The 21,423-nt window shown below is 27.2% G+C and overlaps 1 protein-coding gene across 6 annotated transcripts in view; it reads right to left on the bottom strand.

Annotated features, from left to right (window-relative positions):
• The window catches only part of LOC129958150 (leucine-rich PPR motif-containing protein, mitochondrial-like), a 123,933-nt gene extending 102,714 nt beyond the window's left edge, over positions 1-21,219 (bottom strand). The window contains exons 1-6 of one of the 6 annotated variants that reach the window (XM_056070376.1): positions 21,148-21,219; positions 13,682-13,869; positions 11,011-11,130; positions 6,302-6,423; positions 4,587-4,645; positions 638-724 (exon numbers count right to left, since the gene is read on the bottom strand). In XM_056070376.1, coding sequence (XP_055926351.1) covers positions 638-724; positions 4,587-4,645; positions 6,302-6,423; positions 11,011-11,130; positions 13,682-13,869; positions 21,148-21,182 — 611 coding nt within the window. In that variant the 5' untranslated portion in view covers positions 21,183-21,219. Of the gene's footprint in view, positions 1-637; positions 725-4,586; positions 4,646-6,301; positions 6,424-11,010; positions 11,131-13,681; positions 13,870-13,979; positions 14,031-14,052; positions 14,335-16,233; positions 16,253-20,852; positions 21,105-21,147 lie in introns of those variants that run through there. The other 5 variants (XM_056070377.1, XM_056070379.1, XM_056070375.1 and 2 more) reach the window with 5 other exon arrangements.
• Between the last annotated feature and the right edge of the window lie 204 nt (positions 21,220-21,423).

The following is a 21,423-nucleotide window of genomic DNA, read 5'->3' as shown; positions in this document are numbered from 1 at the left end:
TAGCTACTCCGCACGGTTCATTTCAAAAAAGAAACACGATATTACAAATGTTAGCTACACCCACAGTCAATTCCAACAATAGACTTTCAGTTTAGGTATGAACATAAGTAATCAGGATACTGCAGTGTTCAACATTCCCAGATGTTGAAAACTGGCATCTTTTATCTTTCTTCATCCTCGGAATTCATTTAACTTATCTGCATTTGACGTTTTTAATAAGTAAAAAATAAAAAGATTAAAAAAAACTTACATCAAATGCTTGTTTTTAGATAAAACTAATTTTAGTAAAGTATAAAAGATCCAATATTTATATTGCGACCAAATGTGATATATTAAACTAAAATGTGTATTACAAAAATTTATTAATAATTTTATGATAAAATGCATGATGCAATTAACAGTATCTATATTAGCAAATGGCAAGGACAATACTTTATTAAAATATACAATTGTTCATAAAAACAGCATATAAAATACATGTTGATTGGAACATGTGCGTAATTTCAATTCAAACTTCTGTCTTACCTGTTATACCTGAAATACCTACTAATAGCTTACCAATCTATAAAATAGGTAGCCTTGCTTGAGGGGGGGGGACTTAATTTGAAAGAAAGATATAAAACTTATTAAATCTTACTTTGCTCTCATATGTCCTTTAATAAGTATAGTAAACACAGATTCATTAATGGGAAGTCCTTTCTCCTTTAAACACTGAAGTATTTCTCTGAAAGTAACACAAAAAACTATTTAATTTAATTTAAGTAATTCTGAATATTTATAATTATACTTCTTCTAAAAATTAAATTATAATCGAGAATTGGAAGAATAAATATTTATTTTTGTATAAAAAAAGAAAAAACATATTAATTAAATTTGTTTGTAAATTTTTAAATCAGTTTAAAATAATTTAGGAAGAAAAAAAATAGTAAAAAAGTGAAAAATATTAGCCCAGTATCAAACTCGGGTCTCATGAATGCAATGCCAGTCATCCACCATACTTTTCTAGTCTCGGCCCCAGCTACACTTTATTAGTATATAAGCTATGCTAACAGTTTGAGAGCCATTTTCTCAAAATTGACTGGATTTAATATTTTCATGAATGAACATTATATATGTTTACTACCATTGTACGAAGTCTCATCCCGAACTCAATTTTCAACCTCGTGTCCTCCCGTTATTAGTCTACTATTTGCTTGAATGCTGTCATAAACAATTCTTCTTGTAACGAGTGTTTGTTCTTATATATTCTCCCATAGAATATTATTTTAATCAAAAATCCTCTTTCAACATTACTCTTTCCATAAGAAAGTATCATTATCATCTTCCGCATTGATATGGCATCAATCCAACTTTCAGTTGTAAGTAGATTGAACCAAAATTTATTCTCTCTCTCTGTGAAAACCGACCTTTCCGAAAATTTCAATAGGATTGCTATAAGCGAAATTCATCAGTTTATCACTTTAATTAAGAAATGGAATTCTAAAAAGTCACCATACCCTCGAAATAATGATGCCCTGGGTTGCTGTTACTATCATCGCTTTGGCGACATTAGGGTCCGGAGGCAGAGAAATGATAGCGCGAAATCGCCACTCGCACGCATGCTTGTCGCAAAATGCTCTCGTCGGCAATTTTCCTTGATTTTTAGATACTGTTACGAATTTCCTGACTTTTCCTGATCGATAAAATTAGCCAATTTTTCCATGATTTCTGGTTTGGTTGCCACACTGTTTATAAAAGGAAAACAAATCGTTGGAATATGATTATATTTTATAATAGTTCTTCTGGTAGTTTTGCTTGTAAATCCTTTATTCTTTGGATGTCATGTAAATACCAAACGAAAACAAAAATATGTCCAAAAGAGGGCTGTTTTTAGAATTATGCAAATAAAAAAAATCAGGTGAAAGAACATCGCTCAGAAATGAAAAATTCCATAACATAGTAAAGGATTGCAGGGTACAAGACAAAATGATTTATCATCAAATTCTACTATAATTTACAACTGTGAGTAATAAATGTGTGAATTTCAGGTTGTTTCCATCAAACAATGGTAAATAATTGTTTAAGAATCTTTAAAAAAGAACCTATATGCAAGCTCTATGTTGCTAATTCATTGCAATTGCTAGTTAAATTTCTAAGAGAATGACATTGTTTTCATCATCTCTCTACCCAATCATTCAAATATGTGAATGGCAGTTCATTGAAGTGGAACAAATAACAAACAAATGAATCAATGCAATGGGTGCTGAATGTTAACCTCTATGTTGCAGGTAATACCATTTCTCCATCTTTGTTTGTTGCTAATAGTTTTTCCAAGTCACTAACATAAATATTATAATATTTTAGCTACTTCATTTGCACTTGGCTATTTCATTATCTTTTCATATGCTGATGTAACAAAACCGATATATTGGTCACCAGTTTTGGTTTTCCTTATTTTTCTTGAAAATTAATATCCCTTCATATAACCTGTTGTTTAATAAAATAATCTGTAAATCTGAATATCGGTAAATCCCAGATTTTTTACACAAGTTTGAACATCTTAACATTAATGCAAGAATATATTTTTTGTCAATACGCAACGGAAATGAAATATTTAGAAGCAAGTAGAAATCAAAAACTAAAGTCTGCATATTTTTTGGTTAAAGGCAAATTTAAGGATGTGTTTTTTTTTTTTTTCCTCCAGATTTTATGCCTTTTGCTGAAACTGAAAATTCAAGATACACTTAGAAAATGTTTTTTTTTTTTTTTTTTATTACAGAACATGCAAGGACGCGATTTCTCAGAGTTATTCCAATTAGAATTTAATCTTTGAATTTTTTTTCCCCCATTTCAGAACTTTATATTTAGAGTGATAATCTTAGGGTTTTTGTTTTTTGTTTTTTTCCCCGCCCTATTTCTCAAAATTTGGCTCTTTGCACAAACCGAAAATAATCAAAAAATAATGTTTTCAATATTTTTCCGTTGATTAGCATTTCAAGACTCAACTTTGGAGCTATATTTGAATACAATACTTGAACAATTGATTTTTTTTTCACTCTACCCTAAAGAATAATCATCCCATTCCATTTTCATTCGATGTAGGGTGCATTAGAATGATTGGACAACTTTAGACAGTAATACAGAAAATTTGAAGCAAACAAAATAGATCCCACAATGAATATATCATGGTGCAAACTCTCACAAACTGGATATGTCACAAAATCAGAAATGGACTTGTTAATTAGTCACAGTAGCATGGATGTGCCTGGAGGGAAACTGAAAATCTGCATAATTATTCACATGCCTTATTGTCTTTGAACTCAAGATACCTGTTGACATTAAATCCAAGTTAGAAAACAAGAATGTAGTATTTATTAAGTTTGAACATCCATCTGCATTTATTGGAAAATTTTACTTATTTGTATATTTCATAACATTTGTATTACATACATTAAACTAATTATTGATCACAACCAAGAAAATCAAAATGCAAGTAAAAGCAAAGTCGCAAATAGAAATTAAAAGCATTAATTACTTGAGAACCAATATGCTATAGTTTGAATCAATACCCAATATGCTTTAGTGAGCATGACAAAAGGATCGTTAAATAAAGATAGCATGGAAATGCAAAGAACACAATACATCTCAAATCAAAGGGAAAATCACAAATTATTGATCTCCAATATCTTTGATCTTGATTTGTATTTTTATTCACTATCCTCTATTTTCAAATTTTCCTCAAATTTTCAGGACCTTTTCCCAAAATTAAGCACTTTTCATGACACTACACATCCTGTGTTTGAAAAAGGATGATATCACTTTTTAAAGAAAGGATGAACTTCAGCACTGTCGAAATAATCTTTTGTAGCACTACTATATTTAGAGTTCATGGGACACCACTTTTGGGATATCAGAATTAACACCTTTCCAAATTTATGAAACACTAAATATCACAGTAGTAATTTATGTTATTAAAATTTAATAACATGATTAAGAAAAGTAAATACTTCTTAGTAAAAATTTAAAAGTAATGAGTAAGTAAAAGTAACGATTGCAAGTATAATCTGGATCAAATCCAAATATACTTTCACCGTCTAGGTAAGATAGGCCATAGTTGAATTTTAAATATCGCTTTTACTAATACAAGTGAACTATAAAATATTCCTGATTGAGGAAACCAAAGAAACAAATATAAAACAAGTGCAGTATAGAATCTCAGCCTGAAGACTTATTAAGACTTGCATATCATACATGGAAAACTGAAAATGTATAATAGTATAAAACTCAGTGTGGCAACCACAAGCTCAAGTTATCTCTATATGATAATTTGTGCAGTAAAAGTACAAATTATATAATGTGAACATTATGGTTTAACTGCATTTCAATATACTTAACAAGATATCTCATTTATTAAATACATCAAGCAAATGGCCAGAAGAACTAACACTTATAAAAAGATGAAAAAAAAAAAAAAAAAAAAACCTTAATGGCGTTATTTTCAAGTCATATGACAACTTAGCAAATAACAATTTATGACAATTTAGATAATGCATGATAAATAATTATAAACACATACCAGACAAATTTCCTGAATAAATACAACTTACCCTGCCCCGCTCAAATTACCGTCATTACAGTATTTTTGTAATAAAAGGAGGTATGTAGCCTATAAATATAAAAAGACAATTATTCATCAACATAAATGTATTTTCTAGAAATCTCAAAAAATCCAAAAGAAATCTCAATGGGTGGGGAGGGGGATAAATATTGTTTTCATCTTCAAAGATAATGTCATTGGCATGTTGAAAATCTGAATAAAGTTTGTTAAATTTGAGACAGAACTGAAAGGGAAATTCCCTTTCAGTCAATTAGTGTTGTCATACAGAAAGACAAATAAATATAGCAACACTTGATCAATCTCAAGATATTTTAATGGATGTTCAAAAAAAATTTTAATGTCATTCCCTTTCTCAACCCTTTTCACAAGTACCAGTTAACCTTTATTAATGCCAGATGTTGTATCACAGTTGATATTATGCAATTCATTAAATGGAATTACTTCACGAAAATTAAAGTCTTGTTTTGAAACGACATGAGGACAGATCTAGAATTCTGAACCACAGTCAAATGATGATAATGCCTGCTCTCCACACTTCTACATCATACTAGTGGTCCTGACCTATGCTTTCGAGCGATTCAATGGGCACAGGACTTGCATACATTGTGGTTTCTGTGGAAGAGTCAGGTCTTCAGACAAAGATACTTTAAAACATGAAGTTGCAATTATGCCACAAGGGGCAGTAGTATTTTTTTCAAAAACAGGTTTAAATAGAAATTTAAATCTTCAAGATTCTGATTCTTGGGAGGAAGGTTATGCTATACTAATGACGTGCGATGGATAACAACAATTTTCCATCAATAATAATGCATTCAGATATCAATGTAAATAAAAAAAATAAATTCTTCACTAAACACAAAGTAATCAATTGATATTTCATATATGCTTAATTCAATTTCTGCTTGTTTACAGAACTTCAGAAAAAAAAAAGAAAAAAAAGAATGCAATGTAATTTAAATAATTTCACTACCCTGAAATTTGCAAATGTGAGTTTTCCTCATATCAAACACTTTTCAATGGCCAATTTTCTTGACCCCTTTTTTGGAACAAAATTTGTACAGCGTTTGTATTTTACAATAACTTTCAAATCTAAAAAAAGAATGGTGATTTCCTGTTTCTTAGATTAGAATACTTGTAGCAATGTCAGGGTGGCCAGCATTTCTGCTGTTTGAATTTCCCCGACATTTCCAGGATTTTAAAGAAATTTTCCCTGACATTATCATTTCCCAGACATATTGATTAACGAATATTCTACCAACTGAGCCATTGGGATTGCTGTTAAGGTTTCTTAGAGAAGCAAAATTTTATTTCCTACAATTTTTTTTCTTTCTATTTGCTGTGAATGCAAGCACTTAATAACAGTGAAAATTTCACAGCAAAATATATTCTTTTCCATCTATTCCAAAGCAAATACAATTCTTTCTTTTTAAAAGTTGGCTTACCATTTGATACTAGTTATTTTTAAAATTTTTTACTCATCCATTTAAAGCAAACATAACTCCCCTTGTTTCTTCCTCAATTCATAATCAATACAACTTTCATTATTTATAAACAGTATAAATTTTCCTTAGTTTTCTAAGAATAACTTTAGCCAATTTAAAAGTTAATTTGATGCATAGATAAGCTGGAACTCTACCCAAATGTAATCAATAATTAAATAATTTTAATAAAATTTAAAATGTTTTTATCTATTTATTGATTTACCTTATTTGGTTCAATTTTTGAACTCTCCATTGATGCTAAAAATTCAGAAGTTAGAAACTGATGGTCACAGTCCACAAAGACTTTTAAAAGTGAATTATAATGCTTGACATCTAAATGTACATCTAGAAATAAATGATTAAACATTAAAACAAGGCAGAGATAAACATTGTTATAGCAAATACTTTATTAGCTGATTAAATACACAAAGTATGAAAAACTTCATATAAAGCAAATAAATTAAATTCGCTGAAATCAGTAATCTGAGCATTAAAAGCTAAACAGAATAAAGCAATCAATTTATAAACAATTACTTTATAATGCAATTGGCATAAATAATTCTATGAAAAGAATGAAATATGAAAAGAACTGCAAGTATTCTGCTATAGTTTTTATAAGATGAAAGAGACAATGATTTAAAACAACACATTTAATGTATTTAGTTGAAATTTCAGGCGATTCCAGTTCATTAAAATTTTAGATGTGCCATAGGGTGCAAAACTCCATATTTGATACTATGTTACTATACAGTTTCACCAAGATTTCTTCGCTTCATTAAATTCTAAAAACAGCAAATGTACTTTCATTTCTGAGAAGTCATAGTTTTATCAAGAGCTTAAAACGAAACATAAATTTTATTTCATGTTAGTTTAAAAAAACATGCCTATACAGGATATCCCATTTATTTCCTTGAATATTGCATCCAGGCACATACTTTCAATTATAAAGTTTCATTAAATAAAGTGAGCAATTGTATGAAATCATTCTGGCTTCTGTGAGGGATGATAGTAAAAAATTAAATTTTTTGTATGACTCCCATTTGTTTACAAATGTTAATATGCAATATATTTTTCTCTTATATTCATCATCTATTCATACATTAAGTTTCAAATTTCTACCAATAAAATTTGCAGAAATATGGCTATTTTTAAATTTAGAGAGACTTATTACAAAGTTAAGTGATATTTATTTTAGAAGTGCAAATTTATTCAGCGAACAGTCATATGCAAATATTTGTTTAAGAGTACATCATCCAATCATTGTGACTTAAAAGATATTTGCTCATCACACATAATGTTGTTCACTTTGATTAATCGACAGTTGCAACTTTAATTTTATAAAAAAGGCAAGGGAGACTGAGCATTTAAGATATCTTGGAGAAGTAATGGAATGCTGAAGAAAAAAATAAAACTCTTAACTTGTAATTGTGTGCTTTCTATAAGAATGATTTAACTCAGTAACAAATGTTTGGAAATGTCAATGATTCATGTGGTATGTAATGCTAATTATCTGTATAAGAATACAAATGTTGTTTTCTAAATACCTGGCATCCTTCTAGAAAGTGTCTACTCAGAGTGGTTTAGATGTTTACAAACTACAGGTTCCTTACTTTCAAAGAAAGGAATAGGGAGGATACGACTTTATACATGTGATATAGAAATTGACATTTTGGTTTATTTTTCAAGCTACCTTTAGGCTCCTGTACAAACATTTGGTTCAGAACCAAACCATGCTCAAACGAATCTTTATGCTGTTGGTTCCAAAACCAACAAGGAGAGGAGTCTAAGGAGTCTATGACATAGTGAGCATGATCTAACCTCCAATTTTGACTGTTTCTAACATCAACAATTTATACTGTCAGCTTTAAAAAAAATGAAATAAAACTTCTATCTATATACAATTTCCATGCTTTAAAGTTGTTTAAATGCACATGGACGAAAGATTAAAAGCTTGTATAAAACTAATTAAATAAAAATAAAGGAGGAGAATGATTTAATAGCAACATTATGCGAAAATGATTGCTTAATTTCAACAATCTGCATTTTTTCCCTGTTCTTTTGAATACATTTTTTTAATGAACTTCTTTATTATGGAGCTTTTGTTCATTTGATGGCCTTTTGTTTGGATATCTCTATGTTACTGAGAATATAAAAGTATTAAAAATATTACAAAGATAAAAGACAACAGTTATGAGTCCAACCCAAGTATAAGTACTTTTATTAATCGACTAATAGCAATTAATTTGCAAAAAAAGATCGACAAGGAGATCATATTAGTTTATTGACTATGTTCGCCAATGACATGCAATTAAGCCAGAAATTTGCCAATAGCATGTAGTTAATACATAAGTGCCGAATAATATATTTATTTAAAAATCAAGGATAACTTTCCTTTAATCCGATTAATAGTTATAAATGAAACATTTCAATGCACAACATATAAGATTCTAATTCTACTATTAATTAAGAAAAGAGGAAGATATTTTCTTCCTCTTGGATTAATATGTAGAGGAAGATAAAAAAAATAATGTACAATCAATATAAATGACAAATTAAACAATAAATTCATGCTTTCTATCATAAAATATTATTGTTTGCATTTAATTGAAAAATGATTATTTGCAAATGATGGTTAATTCCTTCAGATATGTTTAAAATAGAGATAAACTTTCAGTTCTTGGAAACTACTGTAAACTTTTGGCACTAGCTAAAACTGCTAGCTTTCAGTGAAATAAAATTTGTAATAAGTTTAGATTTGTACATTATCTTTATAATATTTGTACTTTGATATTATTTATTTTCTAATGAATACTAAATTGTTCGATAGCAATAAAAACATTACCTATGTTGTTTCATTATGTAATATTTTATTCTTACTTTCTTGCGTATGAATTATAGAGAAAGTATTGTAACTGACAAAAATTTCAAACTTGAGAGTTTGGAGAATATCCACATTTTAGAATTCCCTGAGCTCGCAAAACACATGTTTGGAAAATGTTTATCTGTCTGTGGTAAGAATAACTCAAAAATACTTCAAGTTACACAAATGAAATTTGGTATATGGTCTTTACATCAAATTTGTAGATTTCCATTAAATTCTGAGCAAAATCTATATCTGAGGAAGTCTGTCTGTTTAAATATATGTTAAAACAGTTAACTGCAAATTGAAGATAGCTAGATGATTAAATTTTCGTACACAGATTTAACATTTATATGGTAGACACCTGTCAAATTCTGAGTCAAATCCAATGAGGGATTGACTATCTGCCAGTCTGTACAACTAGAAACCTGTAAATGCAATAACTCAAAGTTGCAATGACTAAAATATATAATTATGGTATAGTATTTTATGATTACAAGTGCAGTTTTGTATCAAATTTTTATTTTAATCGGTAGAGAAAACACAAATTCGATTTTCAGATGCTATTAACTGTATGCCAGGGATTAATCGTCAAAACACTTGCTGAGGATGACACAATAAATTCAGTGAAATGTTATATTCATGCCAAAAGTTAATACTTCATAATTGTATGCCAATGCCATGCAAGACATTCTCTGGCATGACAAATTTATTAGAGAGTATGCAAAAAAGTTTTGGGAAGACCACTCCTGCTGGTTACTTTATCATATACAAAGTATAGAGAAAATATTGTAATCGTCAAAAAATTCAAACTCGAGGTTTTGATGATCCCTGTGTTCGAAAAACATATTAGCATTATTGCTGTCTGTGACAAAGATAATTCAAAAACAATTTGAGATAGATGGATGCAACTTCAAATACGATCTTTTCACCAAATTTGTAGATTTCTATCAAATGTTGAGCAAAATCCATTCTAAGAATGTCTGGCTGCTTGAGTACAAATGAACTCAATAATTGCAAAATGCAAGGAACTATGTAAATACAATTTAATACATAGGTATAGCATCTAAAATATAGACTGTTATCCGTTTTGATCAAGTTCGAACCTAATTTGTCAAGTAGTGGACCATCCGTCGGTTCATATTTTCTCATGCATGAAAATAAATGCAATGACTTCAATCAGTGAAATTCAACATGTTGCCTTGTGACTACAATCATAGTTCTGTGTCAAATTTTGGTGTAAATTGGTCTGTAAAAAGGCACCTAAACACACATTCTGAAAATAGATTCAGTAAACTGTTAGATTCATGCCCATGATCTGCATTTTGTAACTATTACAAAATCTGTATTGATTGGTGAACAACATGCAAGGTATTTGCAGTCTCATCCAATGTCCATAATTTTATGTGGGGGGAGGGGAGAATAATTGGAAGGTATGTGGGAATGCTTTGGGAAAATCATTTCCATTGGTTTTTGTCTAAAAGATTGAAGGGGATTAGAAAACAGTAACTTAGATAGAAAGCAATCTGTCTTTTCCTTCCAGCCAGCAGTTTTTTTGTTTTTTTTTAATAATCATTCTATACAGAAGCCAAAGTATTTTCATACATTTGGGTACTTTTTTGAGAAACTTCGTAACTGGAACTATCTGTCTAATTGCAATAGTAAAGGAAATAAATACTTGTTCCATTTGGTGGGGACACTCTATATGCAAGGCTCTCTTAAACTTTCTCTATTTATAATCTTTTTTTTTCTATTTATTTTATTTTTATTTATTTTCTTTTTAGTTTTTCCTACATTTTGAAATATAAAATTCAGAAGTGATCTCAGAGAGAATGGAAAATAAATAAGAAAACTATTATATAATATAAACATTCACTGCAGAAATTCAAATGAAATACATTTAGTCACGATGATGTTCTTTAGAGAAGAAATTTTTAGAAAAGAGTTTTCATAAGTCCACCACCTTTCTTTGTAACTCTAAAGATTATGAACAACAGTTTAAGAAGTTCTGTTTTATAAAGAACTTAATATATTAGTAGCAATTTTTCAACAAAAAGAAATTATCTTTGTACCTAATTTATGAAGTTTCTCCCAAATTTCATTGGCAAGTTGCACTCGCTCAGCAGGTTTTTCCATATACATCAATCCACAACATCGCAAAAGATAAAGACCATGAACTTCAGAAAAAGAATCTAAGGACAAAAAATTTTTAATATCACAATTGGAGAACAATAAAAGTTTGAAAAAATTCATACCCATATAAAGTATAGCATGGACAGAGTATTCACAGGAAAAATAAAACACATGAAGTAAGGAAAAATTTGCATATTTGAAATATTTAGCCAAAAAGTTTAAGTTAAAAAGTTAAAAAAAGAAAGTAAAAATTCATTCATCTGTAAAAGTTTATATATTCTTTCGCTGTACCATTTCAAGACAATTCAATTAAATATTTTTTTAATATCCTTTCGCAAATTTTGGTCTTGTCATTTCATACTTAGTAATTTTACATAACATTTTATATAATTGGCTGTAATTATTGATTTATTCTACATGTAACAGTATTAGTAAATAAACTGTTTAAAAAATATTTAAAATTTTATAGAATAAAAAAAAATCTTAATTGCTTAAGATCTATTTTAATTTTCCATATCAATATACCAATGTCATTTTAGCTTTTATGCAAATACTAATACAAACTTATTGTAAACAAGAGAAAACAAATTATTGTTGTGGAAATATTTATACAGACTGGAAAATATTTAAGAAAATGAGGCAGCTTTTTTTCAGTATGCATATTAAAAAAAAATCAATTTATAACAATTCATTAAGTGCATTATTTCAGCATAAATATTTTAAATAGTATCAACTACAAAATTTTAAAATAGCAGCTTCCAACTTTTTCACAATTATATTCACAAATAAAAATTACTGAAAGGGCATATTTTAAAAGTTATTATTAAAAGTATATAGAATTTAACCTAAATTTGTTGTCACTAAATTTCTGTATAGTGACAGCATATAAAAAAAGACTGAAGGATCTCTCCTTATTTTGTTATCATTCATTGTACGTTCAAACAAACAACAACAAAAATATTATTCAATTTCTTAAAACAAAAGGAGACTAGAATGAAATTTGCATATACATAGAATAACATTTCTATTAGACTTTAAATGAATATAATACTATAAGAATACTAATACTGACTGTAGAAGATATACTTTCTAGGATTACTCAAAGCAGAAAAAACAGACACAATGTTAGATTCCAATACAAAATGTTTCAATATGCTAATTAATTGGAAAATATTTTAATAATAACAAATCAAGCAGAATTTCTGATAAAAGTTTTGACGTACAAAGCACGAGACATTAAATAAATACAGAAAAATTGAGCTTTACATAATTCTTTTCATTTCAGAAAAATTCAATAACAGGCCTGCTTCAAAATTTTTTCAACAAATATCTTTTTCAATCTTTTATATAAGAATCATTTATTCTTTTATTGCTGTAAAACAAATATCATGAAATACTACATTAGCTGTTAACGTATGCATTGATTTTTTTTTTTTCTTCTCTTGCTGATGTAAGCATTATATGTTTCAATTGCTAGCTTCAATCTGCAAACTAAACTTGTTAAAGCAATCCATCAAACTTTTGTCTGGAAATTATAAGAGGTAATATTCTCTTTAAAGATGCAGATCAGATGGTATCTTCTGTTAACTTCTTTAATGGTCATATGTGGATTTTGAAAATAATTTTAATGGATATAATAAAATATTAAAAAATTTAGACTGCTCTTCAACTTTAAAGTTATCTAACATGCATACAATTGTCACAAAGAACAGCATTTATAACCTTTCTTGATAAATTTAATAAAATTTAAATGATAAAAATGAAAGAAAAGATGGTCAATATACTTTGTGGATGGTTACCAATAAACAAACTAATTTAGTAACATAATTAGATACTCTCTCATTTTTTATCTTATAAAGTCATAGTTTATAGATTTTTATTTTACACCAAAAATTTGGATTACATTTTTTTAAAGTTTAGCATTTAAATCGAGTGCTATACATTAATAAATCTAAATTATAAAGAATATATTCCTTAATCCTAAGTAAAAGAGGAATTAGTGAGACATAAACATAATATAAATGTGATACAAATTTTAAAAATCTTTAGATCAATAGGAACAATAAAATTATTCACATAATATGTAATAAATAAAATTGATTTTTCCCAGATGAAAAATTTTGACAATTATGTTCCAGCACAGAACTTTGATTTGAGACTAGTGATACCAAAAGATGATAAAAAAGAACATTAATACAGGATGATATGCAAGGCAATACTTTAACTTTTTACCATTCAAGAGTTTACTTTTATTTATTAGCATAACATTTATAAATTACAAACAAATTCAATAAATTAATAGACATAATTCAATGCTTTAATAAAGTGCATAAAAAGATAGAAGTTTGTAAACTACTTCTTTACAAGAAATAAACATGCATTTTAGTCCTCAGGAAATCCAAATATTACACAATATATAATTAGAAAAATAGAATAGTAATATTAGAGAATATAGAGGATATAATGACATAAGACACGTTTTGCTACAAAGATGTTTTTCTTTGAATTTCTATTAAAGCATTTGAAGAAAAAACAGATGCTTTGTAGCAAGCATAAAAAGGCTACTTTTACAATACTAATTATAATTAATAAAACAGGAATTCGACTTACGAAGTTTTTCGATCAAAGATAATATGTTTTTTACATTTATTTTGGAGCATCGTCCCGTTCGTTTAACGGCATAATCCATCTCCACGAATGCTTTGTCCACATCCTGCAGAGTTACATTATCCAGGCTTACTTCTTCAAAATTATCTTTAATTTCATAATGCTGAGGGAGAGCAGCAGTGACAAAACATCTGTGTGATAAAAAAAGATGCATTTATTTATCACGAAAAAAAATTATAATTATTAATATTATCACAAATTAATATCAAATAAAGTTATAATCTTAAGCAACTACATTTACTTTTAAGAATAATTATGTTTCAATACAAAAATTTCGTATTTATAACAAAGAATGTTTATTAAATAGACATTACTGATGACGGGAGACAGAGCTGGTCAAAAATGAATTAGGAGGAGAAATACGGCATTCATGGTTTATATTTCGAAATAAAATTTTAAGCCGACGAATATTTTTCAAACTTAGATTTTTTCGAAAAATCGTTGACATAATTGATTAGTTCTTACTGAAGAATTTCTCCTTTTTTAAGGACGAGATTGTTTGACCGGTCAAAACTAGCGTCTCAATCGCAACGTCTATCCCTATGGGATGGGCGAATCCATCCCAAACCATACTTTCGAAAGGTAGGGACGTTTGACCGAGAGGGGCAGCAGGGATAAACGTTGTCTTTTAAATGTTGAGTTGTAGCTCAACGCTTATCCCGCTTCAATTGAATCGTTTTCCGCTGGAGGGGAAGGATGCGTTTTCCAAGCAAGCTGTCGACATATTAGCTTTAAACATATTTTTCAGTGACCTTCATCTTATTCAATGGATATTTAATACAAATACCATTTATTTTACCAAAAGCAATATTTCAGACAATTCATTTTCAGGTGGCTTTTACTTGTTTTCTACTGTTTTTATTATTATTATTACTAATTCTGTTTTTATAGGGTTCTGAATTTCCTGATATTAATGAATCTTGAAATCATTTAAAAGTACATTTGACCCGACGAATGTTTCCATTAATACATCATCTTCAAAACTGGTAATTTACTGATTTTGAAAAAAATTTAATTGTAATATAACATTCCTTTACAGAAAAATTTCTGAATAATATGGAAACATATTTTTCATTTACATCTAACATGTACTATTTCTGCAGTAAATAAAAAAGATGTGCCTATTATATGATTGTATGGATATAATATCTTTATAGTCTGAGAAAAAAAATATTCTGCCAATGGTTATATTTGCCTTTACATTCCCAGAACAGTGTATATCTATTTTTTTTATAATTCCTAAACTTCACATTTCTATTTGTCTTAATATGTTACCATGAACTGAAAAAAAAAAATGTATACTGCTATTTTTAAATTTAAAATATGACGTGAGAACATTTCAATTTTGTAATATAAACTAAAATTTGGATTTTTAAACCATAGATAGTCACAAAAGGCATTGACAAATTGAAGCATCTGAAATATATATACTTTAAATAGAATACGCTTCCTGATATAATCTTTCTGTAGAAGTATTTTCTATAATATGATTAGAATGTTGTTAATTCAGAATATAAACTCAAAAAGAATAAATTTGGAATGGATTTAGAATGTTTTCTGATATTTTGCATTTTCTGCAGTCCCAATTTAAAGATATAGCTGGCCAATTTTTTTTCTGAAATAAAAATTTCATTCCCAAAACTATATCGTGTTCTCATATAATAAAAACACAATTTAAGACATTATTTGGGAACTTCATAAGTTTTACATTTATTTTCCATTAGCCAGTTGCAGTTATATAGTTTCTAAAAATAATTATGCTTTGATAAATTCTTTTTAAAAAGAAAAAATCCAAGTAAAATATTGCACACATAGATTCATAGTGTCTCTTTTAGAATGTACTAAGTATTCAAAATCAATTGTAGTATTGGCAATTTGAATCTTGGAACGTTTTTTAACGATAAAATGCGACACATCACATGATTTGTGAGAAGATATACTAGTGTTTAAAATACTTAGGTAAATTTTTCCTTCTTGTTGCTTTCTTTACTTTATTGATCCTGAAACTGTAATTATGGTATCTATGTTTTTCAGTTGTAATATTTTTTTTATATTATGCGTTGTTCTCATTCTTAATAAAGTTTACACATTTTGCTTAGCATTTTATATGTAGTTTGTGCATTTAATATGTGTCTATTCATTGCAAAACCCTCTTGATAATGTTAATTCCTTTCATTAAAATTTTACATTGTAAATTAGAGCCAAATATATCAATTCAATAGACAAAAAAAAAATTCATATTAGTATTTCAATTTAGTTACAGGCTAAATAATTTGCTGTTTTTATTATTTGATTTTTGAAAGTTATATAGTAAAATATTCTACATCCAAAGCATCTCCTATTATGCAATATCAATGTTTGTTGGACTAACTCGGTCAAATATTCATGTATAAATGTTTTTCATTGTTAGTCTTATAAATTATGAGAATTACCTATATAATTCCATAAATAAATAACCAATTATAGTTATTTTTTTTTAATCACTAACCACTTACCAAAGACATTTTTGGCAGGCATTCAGCTAAGTGTAGCCTTCTGTAACCAATCTGTAAATATTTTTACTATATTCTTTAACACTGTAACATTTCTATATTTTAAGTGAATAAATATTTTTCCTATATCTATAGCACAATTATGAAAATTACATATATAATGCACAATGGTTCCAATGCTAATTGAGAGTATATTATCTATGTTTATCAGCCATTCATATTTTGGTTTCCTTAATGATTTTGAAGTAAACCTAATGAAAACAAATATATTATTTTCTTAACTGCCTCACAAAAATGAGCTGTTATGTAAATATTTAAAACAAGTTTTAATCAAATTACTTTCATTCTGTTTACTTTGTTTCCTTGACTTTGTTTCTAGTGTCCATCCAACTTTATTTTGTGTTTATTATTTTTTTTATTGTAAAACAATAAAATAAATAATATAAAATTATAGAAATATAATATTTCTTCTCATAGAAAATAACATATTTTTATATAAATAATAATAAAAAAATGGAAATAACTATTTTCATTATATTATTTTAATTTGTGTTAAGTTTTTTTTCTGCCACTTAAAGTCAAATAGCACAATAAGTTCTTCAAATGATGAAATATATTTTATGCTTTTGAAAAATTCTTTGTTTCTAATAAAACTACAATGCTATATTTTAATAATTAGATACAATATACCAATGGAGAAACTAAATTGCATTTGAAATTTTTAAAAAATCTGCCTTGAAAAATTTAGATTCATTTGTATATTAAGTGAAAAAAGTATTTCATTTCTTATTCTATATTCAATAAAGATAATAAAAAAAAAGTTGTTTGCTATAGAAAGTTTATAAAATATTATTATTTAAATTTATTAAATTAAAAGTTTCTATAAAATATCTATTAACTATCATCAAATTTATTCAATTCTTGAGAGCTGAAGTTCTACAGATTCACTAGTTTTTAGCATAATTATAATATATAAACCAAAATACAGTTTGTAACATTTAACCAAATAACAGAATTGCAAGTCATCGTGCACAGAATTGTTGTCTGTAGTATTTATGTAAATATCTTTTTTTTTATTGGTTAGATAATGCAGACAAACTCATTTATTGTATCACTTGCATATATATATATATTTAGTATTATTATATTTATCTATTTTATTTTAATACATTATAAAGATAAAAACGGAATCATTTTTTTAATCCACCCCATACATAACTTGCTTCAACAAACGAATAATGAAACATTTAATTATAAAAAAAGTGGAACAAATATATTTATATACTAATAATAAAGTTGAATGTGTGTGTTTTGGTGCTCTACAAGCCAAATATTTGACCTACATGTATCAAATGTGACACATATGTAGAATGGTGGATGTGTGCACCTTGGATCGATTTTTTAGAAATTTTAAATAATATTTTAAGCTGAAATTTGCCATTTTTCCATGATAATTTCTGAAAATATCACTGCACAAACATAAATTTTACATTGTTTGAAATTTTTTTAATTATATCAATTGAATTGTAGAACGAATATTTGCTTTTTTTAAAAATATCCCCCTCCCCACATTTCATGTTACATTATTACCCTGAAATCCAAATCGTTTTCATTTTTTCATCATGTAATTAATCGCATGGTTTTTGCCCATTATTGAAAGTCAAGTAAAGAAGTATTATATTTAATATCTGAGCAATTTATAAAACAAATAGAAAAAGTGAAGTTACAATACCTCAAATTTAGAAGATAGATGAAAGGGTTATTTACATTTTCAACAGTGCCATGATGTCAAGTAACAGTCTCAATCAGAAAAGTTTATGATCACAATACACATAGTAAATAAGAATATTTAAGTAAGTCAGTTAAAATCACAATTTTAATGCTAAACTATTTGATAAGACTCATTGATATGAAGTTATATCTAAACAATTTATCTAAAAACAAATACAACCAATGTTCCTGATGAACAAACTGGTCACCTGATGTGACAAGTATGAATATATATACTATGAAATGCATAACAGAATGATGGAACAGACTATAACAAATATGAAAACAATGTCATGTTTCAATATTGCATAGTATTCTCTTTCATACTAATATTAATCCATTTTCTGTTTGTTTCATTACACAATGTTTTCGTAATAAATATATATTGCGTTTTTATTATATTTAACTTTATTACATACTAAACATTTTACCATTTGTGAGCAATGTCAGTTAGATTACATCTCAAAAAACAATTTGCTTCTGTAGGCTCTTCTAAATTTAGCTTTTAGTTTTCCTTGTTGTGATTCAAGTGAACTTGCTAATTATTATTTAATTCTTTTTATCATGATTTCATATTTGGTAAGGATATCTTTGTATTTTATTTGATAAACAGTAAGATGAGAATCTCATTTTGTCATTGTTTTGTTATTAAAATAGTAGAAACTTTAGTAATGTGTAAACTTGCACTATCATTTCAATAAGATAAGCATTAAGATGAGATGAGATGAGAAAAATTTTGACAAATCAAATAAAACCTTTCTCATCATAAGGATTATATATATTATAGCTATTTCTTTTTATGACTCTTATAATGAAATCAACCAAGATTTTTCAAATAAATTAATAAGTATTGCAATTATTCACAAAAGGAAGATAACACGATTACTTCATTCCCAAACACTGTAAATATGATTTTATGTCACAGAACAACAATCTGAAAAAAATTACCATGAACACATTTATTTACATTTTATAGCTGTATAAAGCTAACAATCGATACATTATATTTTTCATCACTCTAAAAACTGCCTAGTTATGACATTAACTTATTAAAGTTTAGTCAAAAAATTGTGTAATACAGTGCTATATATTATTTATTTTCTTTAGTTTTTATTTTATATGTTAATTTGTTTATATTATACTGTTAAACCAATAAGAATTTGATATTTGACTATATTTCTATTTTTCCAAGTGTTATTGCTTAATTCAATATTAGCTTGTTATTTAATTGTAGAATTTTCAGGATATTATATTCATACTCCTAAACATGAGAAAAATAACTGCTGCATGATTTAGCAGGTAAAATTAATTCTTTCCTAACTATAATTTTTTTGCTCCAATTTTTACTTTTTTTAAATGAATTTTTAAAACTTCATTTTGCCATATTTCAATAATTTTGTGCAATTAAACTACAGGGTGACCATAAAATAACTTTCCCCATTTGGAGGCATCTACAACTAAATAGAATGAAGCCAAATTCCACTAACCCTCTTTAAAAAAGTTTTCACATGGAAACATATTGGTGCTACTAGAAATAGAACATGTGACATGCTGAACATTCAGGCTTTCTATATTTGTATAATATATTAGTTCAATATCACTTCTTTTTCAGTTATTAAGTGGAAAATTTAGTAGTTTCATTTTTTAAAAATAGAGATTTATTCCTTTCCTATATTCAGAATGTCAGTAACAGGCTGCAATATTGAGAATATTCTGAACATCTTTTAAAAGACCATTATATTAATCTTTCAAGAATATTTATATTTTGAAATATACTGAGGAAGCTGCAAGTATGAACATGAAACTCTATATAACATGATTTCTTAATAACTAGAAAAACAAACCCTAATTTAAAGAAAACCAGTATTAAAAAAAAACTTATATCCTCCGAAGCATTCGCAGGGAGTTACATTTTAATACTTTTATGTAATTGAATATAATCTTATACTTGTCATAAGAAAATTAAATTTAAATAGTCCTATGCTTAAAAAAAATCACTATAAAATACAATTCTTTGCAACTTTAAATTGCTAACAGACATTATTAAAATGTTATTTTTCAAATAATACTAATTGAACTAATAAAATAACTTCATCAAATGAAAATATTTTAAATATATTTACAATTGTGTCATTTATGTAGGACTAAGTTGTTACAAAAGAACTTAAATTATCAATAAAACATGAATTGAAAATAGTTTTATTTCATGCATTAAAAAGGTTCATATTTTTATAGCTCATTTAATGAGATTTATCTGTTAAGTAATAAAACTCAATTTGTTTTATTTATTGAGAAGAGGAAAATAACTTGTGATAATAAAAATTTTAGAAATTTATAATATAGTAAAATAAATCTCAATCAAACATTAATAAAATCAGAATCCTTTTAAGAAAACTGTTTCTTGAATAAAGGCTTGACTTGATATACAATAAATATTACAATATATACCTACTCAACATGCTATGTCTATTATTACTCTATGAAGCCCGAGTAGGAAATAAACTTTGTGACAAAGTTGTTTTTACAGTAAGCACTTTATAAAATTATTTTTCTAAATTTATGTAAAAGTTGTTTTACTTATTTTTTTAAGAATAAAGATGACCTAGATCATTAAGTTTTGGTTATATGTCTTCTACTCACAAAACGTGTTATTTAAATTCAATAAGTTATTTCATTCCTGTTAGTTTATTATCTTTACAAGAATTTAACATGCATTTACTTAAAACTACAAAGCACGAGAGTAATATAATGAAAAAAAAAAAAAAATCAACAAGTATGATAATGAAATGGTTAATGATTTGCTTTATTTACATATTATATACTATGAAACTTAAATATCAATATCACATTACCTCTTCATTCACAATGTAATTTTATACATTCCTAAAAATTATATATGATCCGTTTATGAAATGCAACACAAGAACAAGTTTGTAAACATTTTCAAAGATAAAAAATAGTGATTTAAAAATAGACATTAATAGAGAGGAAAACTATATCCACATTCACATGCTAAAGTAATGACAACGAATTCCCTCGTGATCAACGAAAAACGATTCAACTGAAACGGGATAAGCGTTGAGCTACAACTCAACATTTAAAAGCCAACGTTTATCCCTGCTGCCCCTCTCGGGCAAACGTACCTACCTGTGAAAAGTACGGTTCATGATGGATTCGCCCATCCCATAGGGATTACGTTGCGATTGAGACGCTAGTAGAGAAGACTAATACACACAAAAAACAAATCTGAAATAAATAAGAGATAATATCAATATAGACACTCAAAACTTTAGCAGCGCTCGCACGTTTTAGTGACAAAAATCCTAACTACAGTCGTAACAAAATTCGTAACTATTCACGATACAGTACCTAAAACATCTGACGCAATTGTTTCATTTCTGATACTGTTACGTTGAAGATTTA

The sequence above is a fragment of the Argiope bruennichi genome, chromosome X1 (genome assembly GCF_947563725.1).
Source record: "Argiope bruennichi chromosome X1, qqArgBrue1.1, whole genome shotgun sequence".
Classification (NCBI taxonomy): Eukaryota; Metazoa; Arthropoda; class Arachnida; order Araneae; family Araneidae; genus Argiope; species Argiope bruennichi.
Note: the sequence above shows the minus strand (reverse complement) of the source record. Positions and strands in the feature narration are given on the sequence as shown.